Here is a 23955-nt window from a genome sequence, read left to right as displayed (position 1 = left end):
ATTGCAGTCCCGTGGGAATTAGTGACACATCTTTTATAGGAGGGTATATGCGACGCGTGTGACATCATCATCATCATCATACCCGGAAGTTATGCGGGAACGCTTAAGTGGTCAAAAGAAACTAGCCTGGCTAAAATAAGCCAGACCGAATAAACTGACCGTTGGCAAAAGAAAATTGCCTGCCGGCGGATTACGGTCTGGAGAGGCTCAATTGTATATACGCCCATTTCCTACACCGGAGAACTGGTGTGGCCAATCGGGACACGGTATGCAATATGGGCGGGCTTTGGTATACAGTGACGTTCAATGCTTGAGACCTTTGACTGACAGTAGCTCTGACCAATTGCGTCAAACAGAAAATGTTTGAACCCGCCCCCCCCCCCCCGGAAACAAGATCCATACACAGCATCTCCAGACTCAAATACCACACGACAGTGTGATTCGAGTCTGGCTTATTAGCCAGGCTACAAAAAAAAAAACTACATTCAGGGCCTCGACAGCCCCATACATGTCAAACAGAAAAGGTCCTATCTGGTTGCATTAAACGACGCTAAACGACGCTAAACTTAAATTTGCATATATACGCTCTAATCTATCTACTGTATCACATTATGCATTCTCCTTTGTGTTTCAATTGAACTCAAAAAAGAAATGCTATACTTATGCAATGCCTATTCTTCATCTATATGGAATTGTCTACAGCAAGATTGCACGGAGCGAAAGAAGGAAACATTGATATTTGCTCTGATATTGCAGATTATGGTTAAGAACATGATTTAGTCATTCTTTATTTATTTTTTCCCTATTGCACAGTGGTAGGAGTCCTGACAATTTGTAACATCTTTGGTCCCGGGGGGAGGGGTGGGTGGGATTGTTTGTTTCTGTGTTCCTTTCTTTTGCTGTTATGTGTTATTTTTATGTGTTTTGTTTTCTTTATTTCATTCATGATGTTAAACATGTTCTATTGTGATTTTTTTGTCTAAAATAAAAAAAACATTTGATAACAAAAAAATACAATGCCTATTCTGTTGTATAGCCCCCAAACTATGGAACGCACTCCCCTCCCACGTCAAAATTGGCCCCTTCCATCGAGACTTTTAAATCTGGCCTAAAGGCCCACCTCTATACCTTAGGCCAGGGGTCCTCAACTAGAAATGATGAAGGTCCACAATTTATTTTTGAATAAGACAGAGGTCCGGTCCCATGCGCGGCGTCCTTCGGAGAGTGGGGCTCTATGCCCGTTTAGTATGGTCAAGCCAAGCTTATACAAATCAGATCCCCTTCCACCCAACCAATAATGGGGTGCAGAGTGCAGGCCCGGAGTGGAACTCCAAATCAGGCCGGGAGTTATACGCCCTGGCAGGCCACACTGCGCACGCGCATAGCGCGCGCCAGAATTTTGGAGGCCCTTGGGGGACATTTTGGGGGCCTTTGCAGCAATTTCACATGAGAAATGTACCATCTGATGTTATTTATATTATTAACTAAAATGGGTGGTCCGCAAAGAGGTGGTCCGCGGTCCGGTCGCGGACCGCGGTCCGCCAGTTGAGTACCCCTGCCTTAGGCTTTTAACCCCGCTTGAGTTCCTTCGGTCCTTTGTATAATGTTTTGTCTCACTGTGATGCTGTTGTTTTTTCTGTTGTTTTTCTGTAAATGTGTCTCAGCTGATTTCACTGTTTGTATACTTTGTTTTCTCGCTGTTGTTATTCTGTGTGGTAGCTTTAGTGCACATTTGTTTTTATTTTTCTCCTGTACGGCACTTTGTTTTGAAACGTGCTATATGAATAAAGTGGATTGGATTGGATTGGAATGCGGAAGCCACGAAGATATGAAATTCCGCAGCACACTACTGTATGTACAGTGTTGTTTTTGGCAGCAAATTCGTTGTCTCTTGAATAGTTTTCACTTCGTTTTAGTCACATTTTAAGTCACCTGGAATGTTCTAGTGTTTAGTCTAGTTTTAGTCGACTAATTGTCATACGATTTTAGTCGACTAAATCTACAGTTGATTTAGTCGACTAAAATGTGTTTTGACAGGCCTTGATGTCGTTGTAATGACATATTTTACACTTTGGTTGCATGCTGAAAATAGCAGATCTACAATCTCGCAAGATTGCGAGATTGTAGATCTGCTATTTTCAGCATAAATCCAGCATCCATCCACTAGTCCCTTCCTAACATTTTAGTCTAGTTTTTATTTGTTGACGAAATTATCAGTATATTTAGTCTTAGTTTTAGTCATCATAGATTCATTTTTATTTAGTTTTCGTCAGTGAAAAAAGGTCGAGGAAAACAACACTGCTGTAACTGTACCTGTTTTCTGCGTAGTGGTTTGTGGTCGATGGTGTTCTTTGTGGCGACGTCGACTCTCCCTCTCCTCCTCCTCCTCCTCCCGTCTCAGCTGCTGCTGTCTCAGGACCTCCTTCTCCTGGTCCAGCCTCTTGTGAAGGAGCAACAGCTCCGTTCTCTCCTCGTCCGCCGTCCCAGACCTCTTCCCCCCCTCCTCTTCGGGGGTCTCATTGTCCCTCCCCCGCCTGTCCTGTCCTCCTCCTCCTCCTCCTCCTCCTCGAGGAGGAGGAGGGTCAGGGTTTGGCTCTTTCGTGGGTCGGAACCACACGTTCTCGCCACCGCCTCTCTGCAGGCCGGGTGCCTTGGTGGTGGTGGCGGGCTGCGGATCATACCGGGCAGTGGCTCTCTCGTGGGAGGATTCACTCGCGGCGCGGTGGTGGCTCGTCTTTGAGGTTCTGTCGTTTTGTCCCAGCGACGGGCCGTCGGTTTGCGTGCCTCGCTCGGCGGTGCCGTCGATCGCCAACCCGTCGTCACCCTCGACCGCCGTCCTGCCGGCCTCGTCGACGACGACGAAACCGTCACCGCCGCCGTCCTTCACGGAAAGTGTCCTGTTGCTCCCATGCTTCTCCTGGTTGTTATCGTCAGTCCCGTCGTTGGTTCCTCCCAGGAGCCTGGTGGCGTTATAGACCCAGTGAGGGCCCCCCCCAGTGAGGGACTGAGACGTGTCCTCCGGGCCGTATAAGCCCTCTTCGGGCGGGGTGAACGTGTCTCCCCGGGGGCTCCAGGCGTGTCTCTCCAGCAGCTCCTCCAGTTGGACCCTCTGGTGGTGCTTCAGCTCGTCCTGGTGGTGGAGAGTCTCCTTGGAGCGCGCCTTATTAATGCCCTTTTTGGGGGGTTTTTGGGACGATAAAGTTGAATCAAATTCAGCTTCAACTTTTATCATTGATTCTGTCTACAGTACAGTTCAGCTCAGCTCATACAATTGAGCTGAGGCTATTTCATTGAGTCTGATATCTTTGTTCTGATTGCATATACTGTACATACATGCGCACAGTGGCGTGCACAGATAGACACTAGGGGGTGCTAGAGACCCCTTTTGGTGTTGGCATTATGTTATGCTTTAGCTATTGAAAAATAGCAGATCTACAAGCTCATAGCGCGCCACCGAGTGGCGCGCTACGAGCTCGTAGGTCTGCTATTTTAGAAATAATCGAAGAACGACCGACACAGAAACATGGCTTTTTCAGAAAACTGTCAGGATGTAGAAGACATTTATATAATCTGATCTCAGGTCAGAATGGGTTAAAAGTACTGTCAGCACAGTATATATACAGTATATACAATGTCACAGATGGAGGCCTACCCTATAGGGGACACGGGGAGAACATGCAAACTCCACACAGAAAAGCACACTTTTAAACGTCGTCAAAATAAGCCTGACGGTATGTATACCTGTCCCTGGCTGAGGGTCTGGTTTCGGTGCGGCTCCTTGCTGTGGGTCTGCTGTCTCCGGGAGGACTTCTTCCTGAGGACGGGAGGCCGCGGGGCGGGCTGACAGCGACACTCCACGTGGTCCACCACCGACACCACCGCCTTGGCGTAGGTGGGCCGTTTGTTGACATACTGGATCTTCATCACCTGTGACAGCAAACGGAGAGGAGGATTTACTCTACGGAGGAGGAAAACAGACCCTGTGCTCTGATGTAACTATAGAAGTATAGCTAGGTCGGGAGTGGCTTGTTGTCAGTATCAGGTGACACGTGGGAGTCTGTCCCCGTTACAATGCCCTATAGACCCCTGGGAGATGGAGTCTGTCCCTGTTACAATGCGCTATAGACCTCTGGGAGATGGAGTCTGTCCCTGTTACAATGCACTATAGACCTCTGGGAGATGGAGTCTGTCCCTGTTACAATGCACTATAGACCTCTGGGAGATGGAGTCTGTCCCCGTTACAATGCACTATAGACCTCTGGGAGATGGAGTCTGTCCCTGTTACAATGCCCTATAGACCTCTGGGAGATGGAGTCTGTCCCTGTTACAATGCCCTATAGACCTCTGGGAGATGGAGTCTGTCCCCGTAACAATGCCCTATAGACCCCTGGGAGATGGAGTCTGTCCCTGTTACAATGCACTATAGACCTCTGGGAGATGGAGTCTGTCCCTGTTACAATGCCCTATAGACCTCTGGGAGATGGAGTCTGTCCCCGTAACAATGCCCTATAGACCTCTGGGAGATGGAGTCTGTCCCTGTTACAATGCCCTATAGACCTCTGGGAGATGGAGTCTGTCCCTGTTACAATGCCCTATAGACCTCTGGGAGATGGAGTCTGTCCCTGTTACAATGCTATAGACCTCTGGGAGATGGAGTCTGTCCCTGTTACAATGCCCTATAGACCTCTGGGAGATGGAGTCTGTCCCTGTTACAATGCTATAGACCTCTGGGAGATGGAGTCTGTCCCTGTTACAATGCTATAGACCTCTGGGAGATGGAGTCTGTCCCTGTTACAATGCCCTATAGACCTCTGGGAGATGGAGTCTGTCCCTGTTACAATGCCCTATAGACCTCTGGGAGATGGAGTCTGTCCCTGTTACAATGCACTATAGACCTCTGGGAGATGGAGTCTGTCCCTGTTACAATGCCCTATAGACCTCTGGGAGATGGAGTCTGTCCCTGTTACAATGCACTATAGACCTCTGGGAGATGGAGTCTGTCCCTGTTACAATGCCCTATAGACCCCTGGGAGATGGAGTCTGTCCCTGTTACAATGCACTATATACCTCTGGGAGATGGAGTCTGTCCCAGTTACAATGCCCTATAGACCCCTGGGAGATGGAGTCTGTCCCTGTTACAATGCCCTATAGACCTCTGGGAGATGGAGTCTGTCCCTGTTACAATGCCCTATAGACCCCTGGGAGATGGAGTCTGTCCCCGTTACAATGCACTATAGACCCCTGGGAGATGGAGTCTGTCCCTGTTACAATGCCCTATAGACCTCTGGGAGATGGAGTCTGTCCCTGTTACAATGCCCTATAGACCCCTGGGAGATGGAGTCTGTCCCTGTTACAATGCACTATAGACCTCTGGGAGATGGAGTCTGTCCCCGTAACAATGCACTATAGACCCCTGGGAGATGGAGTCTGTCCCCGTTACAATGCCCTATAGACCCCTGGGAGATGGAGTCTGTCCCTGTTACAATGCACTATAGACCTCTGGGAGATGGAGTCTGTCCCTGTTACAATGCACTATAGACCTCTGGGAGATGGAGTCTGTCCCTGTTACAATGCACTATAGGCCTCTGGGAGATGGAGTCTGTCCCTGTTACAATGCCCTATAGACCTCTGGGAGATGGAGTCTGTCCCTGTTACAATGCCCTATAGACCTCTGGGAGATGGAGTCTGTCCCTGTTACAATGCCCTATAGACCTCTGGGAGATGGAGTCTGTCCCTGTTACAATGCCCTATAGACCTCTGGGAGATGGAGTCTGTCCCTGTTACAATGCACTATAGACCTCTGGGAGATGGAGTCTGTCCCCGTTACAATGCACTATAGACCCCTGGGAGATGGAGTCTGTCCCTGTTACAATGCCCTATAGACCTCTGGGAGATGGAGTCTGTCCCTGTTACAATGCACTATAGACCTCTGGGAGATGGAGTCTGTCCCTGTTACAATGCCCTATAGACCCCTGGGAGATGGAGTCTGTCCCTGTTACAATGCCCTATAGACCTCTGGGAGATGGAGTCTGTCCCTGTTACAATGCCCTATAGACCTCTGGGAGATGGAGTCTGTCCCTGTTACAATGCCCTATAGACCTCTGGGAGATGGAGTCTGTCCCTGTTACAATGCCCTATAGACCTCTGGGAGATGGAGTCTGTCCCTGTTACAATGCACTATAGACCCCTGGGAGATGGAGTCTGTCCCTGTTACAATGCCCTATAGACCTCTGGGAGATGGAGTCTGTCCCCGTTACAATGCACTATAGACCCCTGGGAGATGGAGTCTGTCCCTGTTACAATGCACTATAGACCTCTGGGAGATGGAGTCTGTCCCTGTTACAATGCCCTATAGACCTCTGGGAGATGGAGTCTGTCCCTGTTACAATGCCCTATAGACCTCTGGGAGATGGAGTCTGTCCCTGTTACAACGCGTCGCGCTGCGACGCGTTGTGAGATTGTATATCTGCTATTTTCAGCATGCAACCAAAGTGTAAAATATGTCATTACGACGACATCAAGGCCTGTCAAAACACATTTTAGTCGACTAAATCAACTGTAGATTGATTCGTATGACATTTAGTCGACTAAAACTAGACTAAACACTAGAACATTCCAGGTGACTAAAATGTGACTAAAACTAAGTGAAAACTATTCAAGAGACTATGACTCAAACTAAAATAGAAATTTGCTGCCAAAAACAACACTGGTGTGTGTGTGTGTGTGTGTGTGTGTGTGTGTGTGTGTGTGTGTGCGTGTGTGTGTGTGTGTGTACCTGTAGGTACCGCGTGTGCGTGAGCACGGGGACACACTGCAGACTCTTGGTGTTACAGCAGCCCGAGCAGCGCTGGACCTCCACGCACGGCGGCCACAGCAGGAAGTTGGCGTTGCTGCGATCCAGCATGGCCCTGGTGACCTCTACGACCTCCGTGCGAACTTTACACAGAGCCTGCTGTGCTGGTTGGGCGTCTGATTGAGGAGGACAGAGGAGAGTTATACAGTTATGTTATAATTCATATTAGTATTACCATGAGGATATTATTAACCCACTCTGACCTGAGATCAGATTCTAAAAAAATGTCAGTCGTTCTTCGATATTTCAAAAAATAGCAGACCTACAAGCTCGTAGCGCGCCACTCGGTGGCGCGCTGTGAGCTTGTAGATCTGCTGTTTTTCAATAGCTAAAGCGTAACGTGATGCTAACACTAAAATGGGTTCCCGCCCCAAAAATGGGATAATACTGTGTACATTTTCCTATTTCATGACAGAGTATATAAGTACAAAAAGAACAAGTCATGATAGCTATAATAATCCCCAGACAACAATGGGGAGCAGTCACTCAAAACAATCAATTACCCAAATCGATTATTATTAGGCCAGCCTTTCCAGCTGGGTCCAGCAAAAAAAACAACACACAAACACTTCAATACAAAATGCAATCCAAAAAAATAACGAGAGTCCCGACATATTTCTTGCACCATTTCATGAAGAATGCGTAACCCATTCTGCCTGGGCGGGAACCCATTTTGGTGTCAGCACTATGTTATGCTTTAGCTATTGAAAAATAGCAGATCTACAAGCTCATAGCGCGCCACCGAGTGGCGCGCTACAAGCTTGTAGGTCTGCTATTTTTGAAAAATCAAAGAGCGACTTGACATAGAAGACATTTTTTTGAATCTGATCTCAGGTCAGAATGGAAAACTGTCAGGATGTAGAAGACATTTTTAGAATCTGATCTCAGGTCAGAATGGAAAACTGTCAGGATGTAGAAGACATTTTTTAGAATCTGATCTCAGGTCAGAATGGGTTAAACACAAACACACTGTTTTGAAGAACTGTGGGTTTTTACCAAACTCTCATTCCAGGGATGTCTGCATCAGCTGAGAGCCAAGACACTAATGAGCAACGATCAACATGCTCATCCATCACATGATTAGCTACAGCTGTCTGAACCAGGGGGGCAGTCAGCCAGATATTTCGTGAAGCCTCATTTGAAATCGGTAGTTCATATAATGGCCTGTTGTGGCGCTGGACCGGACCCAAAAAGCCCCATAGCTCCATAGAGGCCCATGTATTTTGGCCCAACTTCACCTAGACTGTATTACCTTAATAAACATGGTCATGAATACTTTCTTCTTCCAGTCACTAGTTTAAAGTCTCATTTCTAATGTCATAATATTCTTTTTGGAAAATTATGGTCCCATTAATTAAAAAAATGACCATAAAGAAAAAAAACCATCGCGTATGTTCTGAGGGGCGTGGCTACCATTACAGTCTATGATCGGGATTCCCCTCCCACTCGAGTCAAAATAAAAACCAACGGAGAAGAAGGGGGGAAGTCCCGCCTCGTTGTCTGGGCAGCCAATGACCAGCTGGTATACAAAACGGAGCCAGCCAATGGCCAGCTGGTACCAAAGATGGCGACTTACATCAGGAATTAGCATATTATTACAGGCTTCATTTTACGTTCATGTTAGACCCGGGGAACGCTTTGTCCATATTTTTTACAGTCTATGGTCTGAACCCACACAAGTTGTTATGAGACGAGTGTCTGGCAGTACAGTAGCCTATAAATATGACTGCTTTGCACATTCATCTAAAACAGGGGTGGGCAACTTGCGGCCCCGGGGGCCACATGCGGCCCCCACCTTCACTTAATGTGGCCCTCAGGTTAATGTCAGAATGCTGATATAATATTGGTTCCAGCTGTTTACAATTCCACAACATGCAAACATATAACCCGCTTTAATTACTAAATTAGTAGCTCAATGCTCAACACACGTATAATTAACCCATTCTGACCGGGCACCCATTTTGGTGTCAGCATCATGTTATGCTTTAGCTATTGAAAAATAGCAGATCTACAAGCTCATATCGCGCCACCGAGTGGCGCGATACGAGCTTGTAGGTCTGCTATTTTTTGAAAAATTGAAGAACGACTGACATTTTTAGAATCTGATCTCAGGTCAGAATGGGTTAATCAGACCAGTGTGTGTCCAGTGGAAACCTCGTGTGAATCTGATCTCAGGTCAGAATGGGTTAAAGGCATTTGAAATTACATTAAAATGATTCCAATTCAAAAATAGCAATAATTCTAGATTTCAATTCGAATATAGAAGAAAATAGCAGATCTACAAGCTCCATGGTTCAAAGTTGCCCACCCCCCTGATCTAAAAGTGTCTGTGTGCCTGTGGGTGCGGTCATAGTAGTCTCGTTTGTACTATACGGTGAAACATGTTGTGGCACAATTTACCAAAATACAGCAGACAATAATAACGATGGGATCGCTTACAGCTCTGTGGAGTTTAGTTTAGTTTAATTTATCTTTGTTCTGATTACATGCATATATGCATACACAGGTGGAAATTGGTGGTGTTTATGTCTACCTGGCTTGTAATATTAATTAAAAGCACTGTCAGCTCAGTATATATTTCATGACAGAGTACAAAAAGAACAATAATAATATATTATATAATAATCCCCAGACAACAATGGGGAGCAGTCACTCAAACAATCAATTACCCAAATTTAGCTTCATTTCCACAGCGTTATAAAGTATTATTACAATGAAAAGCGTACTAGCTCGGTAATGAAAGCAATGATAAAAAGAAATGTCAAGATTGTTTTATTTTTCTCTGGAATTATGTATTATTAATTGGACGCCAGAGTGAAAAAGAATCAATAGATAATGATAATAATGATAATACTTCTAGTAATAGAAGTACTTGAACAACTTGTCCAAAGACACATTGGCATCATGACTCCAGATAGTTGAGAGATAGTCGTCCAGAGAGATAGCTGAGAGATATAGCTGAGAGCTGTTCAGCATCAAAGTTTTTACAACTGAACATTTTGTTCAAAGATTGTTGGACAACAACTTCAGAAACTTTATACATCCACGTATGATAACAGCATCCTAAGGTTAGCAAGGAATATCACCTCTAATACTAAAGCATGTGTTGTATGGAGAATATAAGGAATATCACCTCTAATACTAAGCATGTGTTGTATGGAGAATATAAGGAATATCACCTCTAATACTAAGCATGTGTTGTATGGAGAATATAAGGAATATCACCTCTAATACTAAGCATGTGTTGTATGGAGAATATAAGGAATATCACCTCTAATACTAAGCATGTGTTGTATGGAGAATATAAGGAATATCACCTCTAATACTAAGCATGTGTTGTATGGAGAATATAAGGAATATCACCTCTAATACTAAGCATGTGTTGTATGGAGAATATAAGGAATATCACCTATAATACTAAGCATGTGTTGTATGGAGAATATAAGGAATATCACCTATAATACTAAGCATGTGTTGTATGGAGAATAATAGGTTGCTGCCTTCAGGAAGGAGATATGGTGTACCAGCATACAATAAGGTCAGACTAAAGAGGTCCTTTGTTAATTTGTCCACCAGTCGACCTTGAGGCTTAATCAGGGGATAATTTAAGCAGTGGACATTGCTCATGTCTTTATGTATGTAAAATTGTCTTGTTCTTTGTGTTATGTCAAATGTGTGTATATGTGTTCTGCATACTTGGCTGCCGTGTCGCAAGACAAATTTCAGTGTGAACTGACAATAAAGTACTACTGTATATCATATATCATCATATCCTCTCAGAATGGGACGTTCTCTCTGTAGTTACGTCACATGCTCTCGAGTATCAAGTGGAAATGTCGGAACTTCTTCAGCGAGGCAGAGTTTAAACCTCGAGTTATACCGTTTCATAACGACGACATCTGCGAGCGTGAGTGAACACGGCAAAGAGCTGAGACTAACGTAGACGGATGCACGGTCTCGTGGTGGACATCTGCTTTATTACGATAGAGAGAACAGGGTCAACAGGGAGGATCTCAGCGTGTCAGTAGAAACTACGCTCGTCACATTAACCCATTTTGACCGGGGACCTGTTTTGGCGTTAGCATTACGTTATGCTTTAGCTATTGAAAAATAGCAGATCTACAAGGTCTGCTATTTTTGAGAAATTGTGAAAATGTGCCTCAAATTTGGAATATATTTTTTCAGAACAAACGTTTTTTAACTCAAATCTTTGCTTCTGGGGAGGTCCCTGGAACAACATATTTTCAGATGGGGCGGTCTCGGAGGCCAATTTACAGATCATTTTTGGGGTCCTTCACATGAAATATTGAGTGATATATAGGCCTAGAAACAGAGGTTATTTCAGAAAACTGTCAGGATTTAGAAGACTTTTCTTTCAGGCCTAAATGGGTTAATGGTCCTCCTGGAATGGCTGACTGAGAACTCTCCAAGTACTCCATTAATGAGGACTGAGTGTTCTGGAGCTCTCTTGGAGAGAATCAGGAATCCTCCTGGCCGGCACTACAACCGACCGTCCTTCACTGTTGGAGTGTACTTATATGAGTACATCTGTCATCCTAATGAATGCCTTCACGGTTGGATGGAAGGTAAGAGAGTTTCCTGACATTGCCTCACTGTTGAACGCACACAGTGTAGAGGCCGTTAATCCATTCTGGGCCAGGAACCCCTTTTGGGGTCAGCATCATGTTATGCTTAAGCTATTGAAAAAATAGCAGATCTACAAGCTCATAGGACGCCACCGAGTGGCGCACTATACGAGCTTGTAGGTCTGATATTTTTGAAAAATCGTGAAAATGCGCAAATCTTTGAATATATATATTCTTTCAGAGCAGAACATTTTTAACTCAAATCTTTGCTTCTGGCCGGAAGGTCCCTGGAACTACATATTTTCAGATATGGGGCGGCGGCATGTTACATATAATTGTTGGGGTCCTTGACATGAAATATTGAGAACCACTGATCTAGAAACATGAGGTTTTTCCGGAAAAATGACATTTAAAAAAATATTTTTTTTAAATTTCGACGTCAGGCCTAAATGGGTTAACTACAATAGCCTGACGGCTACAAGCTGAGGGCTTGTAGATCAAACATACAGATGACATCTGATCAGACGATGGGAGTTCAATGTTTCAACATCTGCAGAACATTTACAAGCAGTGTTGTTTTCGTCGACTAAAACCAAGACGAAAAATGTCCGTCGACTACCTTTTTTCACTGACAAAAACAAATGGAAACTAAATGAAAACTAAGCTATATTATGACTAAAACTAAGACTAAATATACTGACAATTTCGTAGACAAATAAAAACTAGACTAAAATGTTTTGTAGGGACTAGTCGACAAGAGATCCAGTATAAGTAATTTTACACTTGGTTGCCTGCTGAAAATAGCTATTTTCAGCAAGTGTAAAAACACTCATTACGACGGGATCAGGACCCGCCAAAATACATTTTCGTCGACTAAATCAACTGTGGATTTAGTCGACTAAAATCTTATGACATTTAGTCGACTAAAACTAGACTAACACTAAGACATTCCAGGTGACTAAAATGTGACTAAAACTAACTGAAGTTTCAGTCTAAAGACTATATGACTAAACTAAAATAGAAATTTGCTGCCAAAAACAACACTGCTTACAAGCAAGTATTATTCTTTGTTTGCTCTTGTTTTGCTGTTGTTACAGTATTATCTATGCTGCTGTATTGTCTGAAGGAGTGCCAGAAAAAAAGCTTTCACTCTTATGTACCTGTCATGTATACACAAGACGTAACATTAACCCATTCTGACCGGGCACCCATTTTGGTGTCAGCATCATGTTATGCTTTAGCTATTGAAAAATAGCAGATCTACAAGCTCATATCGCGCCACCGAGTGGCGCGATACGAGCTTGTAGGTCTGCTATTTTTGAATAATCGAAGAACGACTGACATTTTTAGAATCTGATCTCAGGTCAGAATGGGTTCATCAGACCAGTGTGTGTCCAGTGGAAACCTCGTATGAATCTGATCTCAGGTCAGAATGGTTATAGTACAACCTTGAACCTTGAGTAAGAATGCCACAGGAATAGACGATGAAATGAGGAGATGGATAAAGAAATGAGATACACATACAGTAGAAATACATCCCACTGGAGGCCAAAGACATGTTCTGTACACTTTTTTGTTTTCATTTACAACTGTAGAGCGGGCATATAAAGTCGGTTTATTCTTGTTTATAACCCCATTAACCCATTTAGGCCTGAGATCGGATTCTAAAAATGTCTGTTTGAAAATGACAGTTTTCTGAAAAAGCTACGTTTCTGTGTCAGTCGTTCTTCGATTTTTCAAAAATAGCAGACCTACAAGCTCGTAGCGCGCCACTCGGTGGCGCGCTATGAGCTTGTAGATCTGCTATTTGTCAATAGCTAAAGCATAACATAATGCTAACACCAAAAGGGGTTCCCGACCAAAATGGGTTAAATACAAATCAATCCTGACATAAGGGATCCTGACATTAAAAAAAAACGTTTTTGTAAAAAAAATAATCTGAGCTCAATTGCACCCCAAAAAAAAAACTGAACTTTTAAAATTCCGTAGCTCAAACAAGTGCTCCGATTTGCCTGTGTTTTCATTGCAGCTCAAAAGGCTTCAGAACACACAGAGAAATCCCCAGACCACAGAAAATCCACTGAATGTTCAAAGTTCAGGTTGTGTGTAGTGTGTGAGTGTTAATTGAGGTCATCAAATCTAAAAGGAAAACGAAAATAAATAAAAAATAAATGAAAATGAATGTTATGAAACTTTTTAAGTGATTGGCAGTTGTCAATGTCCTCTAGCTGTCAACCAAGGGGGGGGGGGGGGGGGAACAGCATAAAATGAAGGAGGAAAATAGATCAAAACTCACCGAGACTCCTTGGTAATCTGTGGCCTTCATTAGCAGGCGAACCCTCCAACTCTCCATCTGAGACCAGATACAGTACATGCTCAATATCAATTACACATAATTATACTGTGTCCTCGTAGCCGGTTTTTTTGTATTGACTTGTGCTTATGGTTTGAAATTCTACAAACAAACATTCTACAAACTGTCAATACAAATTTAACCCATTCTGTACGTACGGGAACCCCTTTTGGTGTTCAAGCATTCTGTTATATACTTTAGCTATTGAAAAATAGCAGATCTACAAGCTCATAGCGCGCCACCGAGTGGCGCGCTATGAGCTTGTGGGTCTGCTATTTTTGAAAAATCGTGAAAATTTGCCTTTTTTTGAGAACCACCGATACAGAAAGATACGTTTTTTTCAGAAAAATGTCAGGATATTGAAGACATTTTTTTTTATTTCGACGTCAGGTCTACATAAATGGGTTAAATCAAATCAATCAATCTCTGCTATTACAATATTTCATTTCAATATAAAGTTCTGTTGCATTGTGGGGCTTCTGAAGAAAGCATGATAGACAAAAGAGAGCACAGACAGACAGACAGACAGACAGACAGACAGACAGACAGACAGACACAGACAAGAGAGAGACAGACAGACAGACAGACAGACAGACAGACAGACAGACAGACAGACAGACAGACAGACACAGACAAGAGAGAGACAGACAGACAGACAGACAGACAGACAGACACAGACAAGAGAGAGACAGGCAGACAGACAGCAGACCGACCGGCAGAGAAACAGACAGAAATAGAAAGAAAGGAGGGGGAGGGAAGGGGGGGGCCGTTTTAAAGTCATTGTTTTATTGTTTACAACTGAAACTTCCCCAGTTAGCCCCAGCTCGTCCCATGTGATTGTTGAAGCATATACTGCCTGTATGTAGGCCTAATATATAAGTGTCTTGTGTTATTACAGTACATTGTGTTTTCAGCTGTGTTTCGTTCTGCCTTTAACTGTGTTTTCTGTACTGTTTTTAACCTGTACGTGAGTACCTTGAGTGCCCTGAAAGGCGCCTTATAAATAAAATGTATTATTATTATTATTATTCAGTCCTTTGTCCATTATTTGTAGCAGTTATGGAATAGTGGTTTTCCCCTTATTCATTTAAAAGTTACTGTTGTTGGTATACAGAAAAGACGGAGTATACCGTCTACAAAACATTGTACGTACTGGAGAGTATAGTTCAGGTCTGAATTGCAAAAAAACGAAAAAAACAAAAGGAAAATACAGATGATTTTATACCGTATGTTTGAAGTATAGTATTATGTGTGTGTTGCTAACCCATTTTAGGTCGGGAACCCGTTTTGGTGTTAGCATCGTGTCGTGCTTTAGCTATTGAAAAATAGCAGATCTACAAGCTCATAGCGCGCCACCGAGTGGCGCGCTACGAGCTTGTAGATCTGCTATTTTCTGAAAAATCGAAGAACGACTGACATAGAAGACATTTTTTTTTAATCTGATCTCAGGTCAGAATGGAAAACTGTCAGGATATAGAAGATTTTTTTTAGAATCCGATCTCAGGTCAGAATGGGTTGATCAGACCAGTGTGTGTCCAGTGGAAACCTCGTATGAATCTGATCTCAGGTCAGAATGGGTTAATCAGACCAGTGTGTGTGTCAGTGGAAAACCTGGTATGAATCTGATCTCAGGTCAGAATGGGTCTCTGGGTCTTTACCTACGGAGTCAGAGAACAGAAGCAGCTGGAGGTCTTCGATGGAGGAGATGGGACTGCTTCTAACCAGCTCCACCAGGGCTGCAGGAAGAGGGTCCCCCTGGAACACATTTCCATTTCTTTATTTGAGTCCACATTTATGAAATACATCATCAAGGGCACAAATATTTTCAGTTCCTTCTGATATACTACGCACTCGAAACATCACGTGTCTCAGTGCTCGAGTCCAAACAAGCCCAAAATGTACAGAATATAGGAAAACACATGAACTTATTCGCAGCCAACACTGGTCACTTCAGTCTGTCATATTATTACCAACAGCGAAAGTAAATCATGGGTACAAAAAGCACCCCTCCAAATAGACCGACTGCCTATAATGGAGGAGATTGAACAGTATGCTGCGAGCTGCTTTGGACAACCCTATAATCCTCAAGCCTCTGACCACTAGCCTGTGGACATCATGGCCCAGGCTGCCAAATATAAAAACAATGATCTGACACGTATAGACGCACACGCACACGCACACGCGCACACGCACACACACACACACACACACACACACACACACACACACACACACACACACACACACACACACACACACACACACACACACACACAAAGAGGACAATTAGAAAGATAGGTGGGGTAGGCGAAAGGGCCTTTCTGTGTGGAGTTTGCATGTTCTCCCCGTGTCCCCTAGGGTAGTAGGTACCCTCACATGTTCTCCCCGTGTCCCCTAGGGTAGGTACCCTCACATGTTCTCCCCCGTGTCCCTATAGGGTAGGTATACCCTCACATGTTCTCCCCGTGTCCCCTAGGGTAGGTACCCTCACAAAAACATGCAGTAATCCTGGTCACTAAACTGCCTCCCCTCTGGCCAGCCGGGGCGCCTGATGGAGGGGAAAGGAACTGGTTGGAATAACGTGTTCCTTCCACGCGCTACGTCAACCAGGGAAACTCCCCCCTGTCAGGTGTAAAGGAGCAACTTGGACACTCAGGCATGAAGGAAGCATGAGTTCAAGTCCGTTGCTCTCCCCTTGTCCCCCATATATGGTTACTAGGTTGGTGGAGGGTGTGTAGAGCCCAGGATCACATTAGATGATTGACAAATATATATATATATATATATATATATATATATATATATATATATATATATATATTAAAAAAAAGATACCTATCTTGAATCACACACACACACACAAACAACATATTATTTATTGTCGGCTGTGTACAGTATATGCATTTTGCTGTTTATTTTGATTTTTTGATTTGATTTGATTTATTTAGAAAAGCAATCATTATAATACAACATTATAAATCAGCGATTCAAGGATTACACAGAAAAGTCCAAAGACTCATTTCCACTGAGGTCCTCTCACACTGAACGGAAACAATACTTTAAAATACATCACAAATAACTGTGCATTTGTTTGTTCAACTGTATGTAAATGTGTTTTGTTTAACTGTATGTAATGTGTTTTATTTTCGTTTATTTTAGTTTTGTCATTATTATTTTTGTTCTGTATTTATTGTCAAATCATTTTGTGATAAGATTTTGTTTGTATTTGTGCTGCCATGGGGATGTGGGGGGGGGGGGGGGTGGGGGGGGGGGGGGGGGATATATGTAAATTGTTCTGAAATACTTCTTTGTACTTTAAAGAAAATCAATAAACATATGTTTAAAAAGAAACCCATCACAAATACATAACAGTACATGTACATTACATACACAACACAACAGGTACGTCCCTATCCATCCCTCTAAGATGACCCTTTATAGGGGAACCTTTTCCAGTAGCCATTTCTTAGTCTTCTGTTTAAATGTCCTCAAATTGGAGGTCAGTTTAACACTGGGCTGTTCCACGGTGTGGCTCCTATATAAAATGAATGAGCCTTTGCCCACTTTTTACTTTTTAAAAGCAGGGAGCACCACATCTGCAATACTGGCTCTGGTGAAATGGCTGTTTTACACCTGGTCCATAACCGAACAAGAACTGTTATGCCACCTCCGGGAGGGTGCATTGGGTTTTGGTTCCGACCTGCAGTCATGAGTCCAACACCCTATACCCAAAACTCAGCTCTGAACCTATAACCTCACAGGAAGCCACGTGTTATAGTTTTAAACATAGACTGTAAAAAAAAAAATATGGACAAACAAAGGCTCCCGATCATAGACCGTAACGGTATAGCCACGCCCCTCAGAACATACGCGACTTTATGGTAATTTTTTTCTTTTAAATAAATGGACCATAATTTTCCCAAAAATAATATTATGACATGAGAGAAATGAGACTTTAAACTATAGTGACTGGAAGCAGAAAGTATTCATGACCATGTTTATTAAGGTAATACAGTCTAGGTGAAGTTGGGCCAAAATACATGGACCTCTATGGGGATATGGGGGTTTTTTTGGGCCCCAATGACAGCAGCGCCACAACAGAACAAATATGAACTTTCAGGAAGTCCCGATTTCCTTAGTGGCTTCACAAAATATCTGTCTGACACCCCCCCCTGGTTTTAACCCGCCACGCATGTCAGGAGGGACGGTGTTGTCAGACGAATGTTGTTTAACCAACGTATGCACCCCCCTGTGGGTCACCCAGCCAGTACTAAGGGCTATGCACAGGGCCAATTGTATGGCGCTGTGAGCCTATATATATTTGGTATTTCCGGCGAGTGACAGTGTTTGTAAAACAAAGTATATAAACCAGGCTTAATGCGACATAATAATGGCTATACACAACGCACTTTAGACTCGGAATTACTATAGGCAGCTGCCCCACACACACAGACAGCCAGGCAACAGCCAGCTCCACGCTACGATTGTGTGTACTAGGTGTGGGGTTTGACCCCCAGAGTCATTAATGGGATGGTGGTGTGTGTGTGTGTGTGTGTGTGTGTGTGTGTGTGTGTGCGTGTGTGTGTGTGTGTGTGCGTGCGCGGAGGGGTATTAGCCACAGTGGACACACAATGGTCACTATGAGCGGGGGTGAATGACTATTGGCCTTGTGTTCCTCTCATCTGCTAACATTTAGGGGTCAAAGGAGCCAGGAAGGAGCCAGGAAGGAGTGGGGGAAGGAGTGACACACAGAGGAGACGAGAGGCATGGAGGTGCGTCTGAAAGCAGAGGGATAATGGATGATTAAGAAGACGGGGACGAGGGGATCAGACATGGGTCGAGAGACTCGAGGGTCGAGAGAGGACAGGTTTAAATGTTGGCTCCTCCCGGCTGTAACACGGAACCACCGAAAAACACCTCTTGTTTGACCTGAGATCAGATTCTAAAAAAACGTCTGTTTGAAAATGACGGTTTTCTGAAAAAGCTATGTTTCTATGTCAGTTGTTCGATTAAAATAAAAATAGCAGACCTATACAAGCTCGTAGCGCGCCACTCGGTGGCACGCTATGAGCTTGTAGATCTGCTATTTTTCAATAGCTAAAGCATAGCATGATGCTGACACCAAAATGGTTAAAGTGCGTCGACCCAAGCTGCAGAATTAACCACTTAAGCCATTTTATTATGATAGCTAATATGCAAAGCCTTGTAAGTTATTTTGGGAAAAAAAAGCCAAATCTATAGCCTTGTAGATTGGCCGTTTAAAAATATATTTCTAACTTTTTATCATTGAATATTAGGTATATACTGTATAGGAAGAGATATTTGGAATAAATGTAAGAAGCCCATCCTACAAAGATCTACAGCAAAAATATATTCGTATTAGGAGGGCAATAAAATAACGTTTAACTGGAATTTCAATATTCATGCTCCTGGAGAAAAATAAAATCCAAAATGTCACTTTAACTGCAATCTTATTATTCTCAGATTAGTTGTAAGTAGTTTTTTGTAATACTTTATTTTGCTGCACTAATGCAACATTAATTATTGTCCAACATGTCATCCCATTCAAAATGCTATTATCTTTCCACTGTAGGTCTAGCCCAGCAAACATCCAAGTATGTGTGTGTGTGTGTGTGTGTGTGTGTGTGTGTGTGTGTGTGTGTGTGTGTGTGTGTGTGTGTGTGTAAAATTCCATTACATTTCTCGAGAGTACACTGTCAAATCCATGGTGTTCATTTTACTTACAAGGGGGTCCCTCTGGCTATAAGCGATTGATATAGCTAAGGAACCAATTGGACATTTATACAGTTCTGTTATAGTTCAGAGAGTGTCGAAAATACGGGTCCAATTTGGTTCCATTTCTATACACTCTCCAGAGCTAATGTGGTATGTATGATGAATCCCTCTGGACGAAAAGGCTTATAGCCAGAGGAAGCAGTCATCCGTACGGTGTGCGAACATGGCATTCACACACCCTGCCCTTACTGTAAATGCCATTGACTTCTTCTCCCCCTATTGTTGGTCGACTCAGAGTCAAATTATACAGGAGGGAAATGCCCTGAATTAACCCATTCTGACCTGAGATCAGATTCTAAAAAATGTCTTCTATACATCCTGACAGTTTTCTGAAAAAGCTATGTTTTCTATATATGTCAGTGGGTTCTTTGATTTTTCAAAAAATAGCAGACCTATACAAGCTCTTAGCCGAGCCACTCTGTGGCGCGCTATGAGCTTGTAGATCTGCAATTTTTTCAATGGCTAAAGCATAACATGATGCTATAACACCAAAAGGGGTTCCCGCGCAAAATGAATTAACATCTCGAACTGCACAGCCGCTGATGCCCCTAAGGAGCCATCAGGGCTGCTTCCTCGTCGTCGTCCCCCCCCCCCCCCCCCCCTATCCAGGTTCCACCAGGCGGGGGTTAGAAAACCTGCCGGCTTGTTGTGGCTAATTGTGTCTGATGATGAATAATCATGGAGGACGTGTCTTTGTTCACAGGCGAGGAGGCGCCCGCTGTCACGAACCGTTTGAGTCAGAGCAGGAAGAATTAAACACTTCAGCGCGCCGGGTAACCCATAAACAAAGCCGCTGATGTAAACAGATAAGTATAATTTGCACAGGCGGGGGAATGTAAAGGCACGTCAATAATAATAACCCATTCTGACCTGAGATCAGATTCATACGAGGTTTCCGCCGGACAAACACTGGGTCTGATTAACCCATTCTGACCTGAGATCAGATTCTAAAAATGTCAGTCGTTCTTAGATTTTTCAAAAAATAGCAGACCTACAAGCTCGTATCGCGCCACTCGGTGGCGCGATATGAGCTTGTAGATCTGCTATTTTTCAATAGCTAAAGCACGACATGATGCTAACACCAAAATGGGTGCCCGTTCAGAATGGGATAATGCATATTATACGAAACAATATGCAACTTGGCAACTTGGTCACAGTGTCCGTTCAAAAGGGAGATGCGTCATTTGGTTACTGGTGACGTTACATTGATCAACACACATTTTAACAAAGAACATTTTGTGTTACTCGCCAGTGGGCTATACAGCTGCGAAGAAAATCATCTTGATTAAGTGGAAATATTGAAGAATCACCTTCACAGAGACACTGGCTGAATGAGCTTTCTTCATACTGTACTCCTGAAAAGATACTGTATACAATGTAAGAAGAATGCCTGCTACTTTTTGAAAAGATACGGGGAATAGGTTCTTTGAGGTTCTGCCTTCAATATCTTCTCCTGCTTGATTTTGTTTTTTTTTACTGTTTTTTGTCTTTTCTTTTTTGAGTTTGTCTTGTTTTGTTTAAAAAGTTGTTGTTGTAAATGATGTCTGCATTATCAATAAAAAAAAAGGAAAAAAAAGGGAGACGCGTTATGAACATCTGTAGGGAAGATTTTAAAATGAAACTATTAGTATATTATATTATGCTTAGGTGTTTATGTCAGCCCAGAATTGTAATAATTGGCTCAACGATTAATAAACTAATGAAGGAAATACAGCAAGTTAGCTTTAAATACATGTACGTATTCACTTGTATTTCATACAAGTAAGTGGATGTATTAAATTCATTCACTGGCTTCAATTTATTTGTCTTATCTCTTAAAGGACCACTTCACCACTTTTCAACCTATCTTCATATAATAGGTCCTCACTAATAATCATGATAAAATGGCACGATTTCTTTCTACTCAGTCTGTGTCTCATAGGAGGGCTGTGGGCAGTTTATAAACCGTCTTCCGGTGACATCATCATTAGGCAGATTTTTTTTTTAAACAAGATTCTTTTACAATAATGTTTAGATTTTCATTATCGTGAGAACGATGGCTTCCATTTTCGCATTGCAACTTTTCAGGACTAGAAAGCCTGCAGTTTCTATTAGCTTGTATTCCCCATCGATGATGTCACTGGAAGACGGTTTCTGAACTGCCCACAGCCCTCCTATGAGACACAGACTGAGTAGAAAAAAATTGCGCCAATTTTTCATGATTATTAGTGAGGACCTATTATATGAAGATAGGTTGAAAAGTGGTGAAGTGGTCCTTTAATGATTTTGCAAAATTATGGAAAGCAATTCATGCCGAAAACGCTGAGATGAAATGAAGTGAATAGAATGCAATCACGCTGCCACTAGTGTCTGCGATTGATCAACCAAAGTCTACCTCAGCACCCAGCTGCATCTGGAGTCACGCTGTAGCTTTGCCTGCTTTAAATAAAGTATTTGTGCTGATGGGGCAGAGACAGTGAAGCTGTCTACAGACTATCAGTGGATTCGTTATCATTTTTTGGCTAGTATGAAAACCAAAAATGCCTGCATGGACATGTGTTGTTTTTGGCAGCAAATTTCTATTTTAGTTTAGTCATAGTCTTTGGACTGAAACTTAATTTAGTTTTAGTCACCTGGAAATGTCTTAGTGTTAGTCTAGTTTTAGTCGACTAAATGTCATAAGATTTTAGTCGACTAAATCTACAGGTGATCTAGTCGACTAAAATGTGTTTTGGCGGGTCTTGATGCCGTCGTAATGAGTGTTTTTACACTTGCTAAAAATAGCCGATCTACAAGCTCACAAAACGCGACGCGTTGTGAGCTTGTAGATCGGCTATTTTCAGCATGCAACCAAGAGTAAAATGACTCATAGTAGTCCCTTCCTAACATTTTAGTCTATTTCTTATTTGTCGACGAAATTGTCAGTATATTTAATTAGTCTTATAGTTTTAGTCGTCATGACTTAGTTTTCATTTCGTTTTTGTCAGTGGAAAAAGGTATAGTCGACGAACATTTTTCGTCTTTAGTTTTAGTCGACGAAAACAACACTGGTGACACGTGTGTGTGTGTGTGTGTGTGTGTGTGTGTGTGTGTGTGTGTGTGTGTGTGTGTGTGTGTGTATGTGTGTGTGTGTGTGTGTGTGTGTGTGTGCTGCTACATCCCACCTACCTCACCACGACGACCGGGTCTGAGACCTAAGGAAGTGAACGGTAACAATGTTTGTCCTGCTCTCAGTGGAGACTGTTTAGAGAGGCAATGAGGTCACTTCCTATTTCCTCATTTTAACCCATTCTGACCCGAGATCAGATTCTAAACGCACAGAAGAATGGTAGGTTCTTTAACGCATTTTGACCTGAGATCAGATTCTATAAAAATGTCTTAAATCCTGACAGTTAAAAAAAAATAGCAGACCTACAAGCTCGTAGCGCGCCACTCGGTTTGCTATTTTTCAATAGCTAAAGCATAGCATGATGCTATAACACCAAAAATGGGTTCCCGGCCCAAAATGGGTTAAACATCAAGAATGAGCCCAGCGTTTAATAGTAATTCTGGAGCAAATCACACGGAAATAAATCTCGTGTCATCTATTTCAGGGGGTTTCTCAAACCGTGGGTCGCGACCCCCTCGCGGGGTCCCCCCAAATTATAAAATAATAAAATGTTTTGCAACTTGAATAGCTGGAAATTGGAAATTGAGAGTTTCCATATAGTACACATAGTGTACTGTACATGCATAAACTTTCCTTAAAGGACCACTTCACCACTTTTCAACCCATCTTCATATAATAGGTCCTCACTAATAATCATGGTAAAATGGCACTATTTTTTTTCTACTCGGTCTGTGTCTCATATAGGAGGGCTGTGGGCAGTTTAGAAACCGTCTTCCAGTGACATCATCATTAGGCAGATTTTTTTTAAACAAGATTTTTTTACAAAAATGTTTTAGATTTTCATTATCGTGAGAACGATGGCTTCCATTTTCGCATTGCAACTTTTCAGGACTAGAAAGCCTGCAGTTTCTATTAGCTTGTATTCCCCATCGATGATGTCACTGGAAGACGGTTTCTGAACTGCCCACAGCCCTCCTATGAGACACAGACAGAGTAGAAAAAAATTGTGCCATTTTTTCATGATTATTAGTGAGGACCTATTATATGAAGATAGGTTGAAAAGTGGTGAAGTGGTCCTTTAATGATTATATCTGTTTCAGTATTCATATACATTTATGATCACTGTAAATCCCTGGAACATGTGACGCGTTTAAAACCTAAACACCATGTGTGTAATAATAAAATGGCAAATGTTAATTAATGGTCATAAAATACAGTAGAACACGAGTTCACTCAAACACCTCACCAGAACACCTAGTGTTCGAATTCTAAACACCTA

At 42.8% G+C, this 23955-nt stretch overlaps 1 protein-coding gene across 1 annotated transcript in view; it reads right to left on the bottom strand.

Moving 5' to 3' along the window:
- The window catches only part of pdgfbb (platelet-derived growth factor beta polypeptide b), a gene marked incomplete at its 3' end in the record, with an annotated part of 44783 nt that overhangs the window by 13358 nt on the left and 7470 nt on the right, over nt 1-23955 (bottom strand). Inside the window, exons 2-6 of the mRNA XM_083779200.1 lie at nt 15451-15547; nt 13736-13792; nt 6776-6969; nt 3742-3927; nt 2314-3172 (exon numbers count right to left, since the gene is read on the bottom strand). Coding sequence (XP_083635326.1) covers nt 2314-3172; nt 3742-3927; nt 6776-6969; nt 13736-13792; nt 15451-15547 — 1393 coding nt within the window. The remainder of the gene's footprint in view (nt 1-2313; nt 3173-3741; nt 3928-6775; nt 6970-13735; nt 13793-15450; nt 15548-23955) is intronic.

The sequence above is a fragment of the Protomyctophum parallelum genome (assembly GCF_964188405.1).
Source record: "Protomyctophum parallelum genome assembly, chromosome: 13".
NCBI classification, from domain to species: domain Eukaryota; kingdom Metazoa; phylum Chordata; class Actinopteri; order Myctophiformes; family Myctophidae; genus Protomyctophum; species Protomyctophum parallelum.
This window is presented reverse-complemented; position numbering and strand designations above follow the sequence as displayed.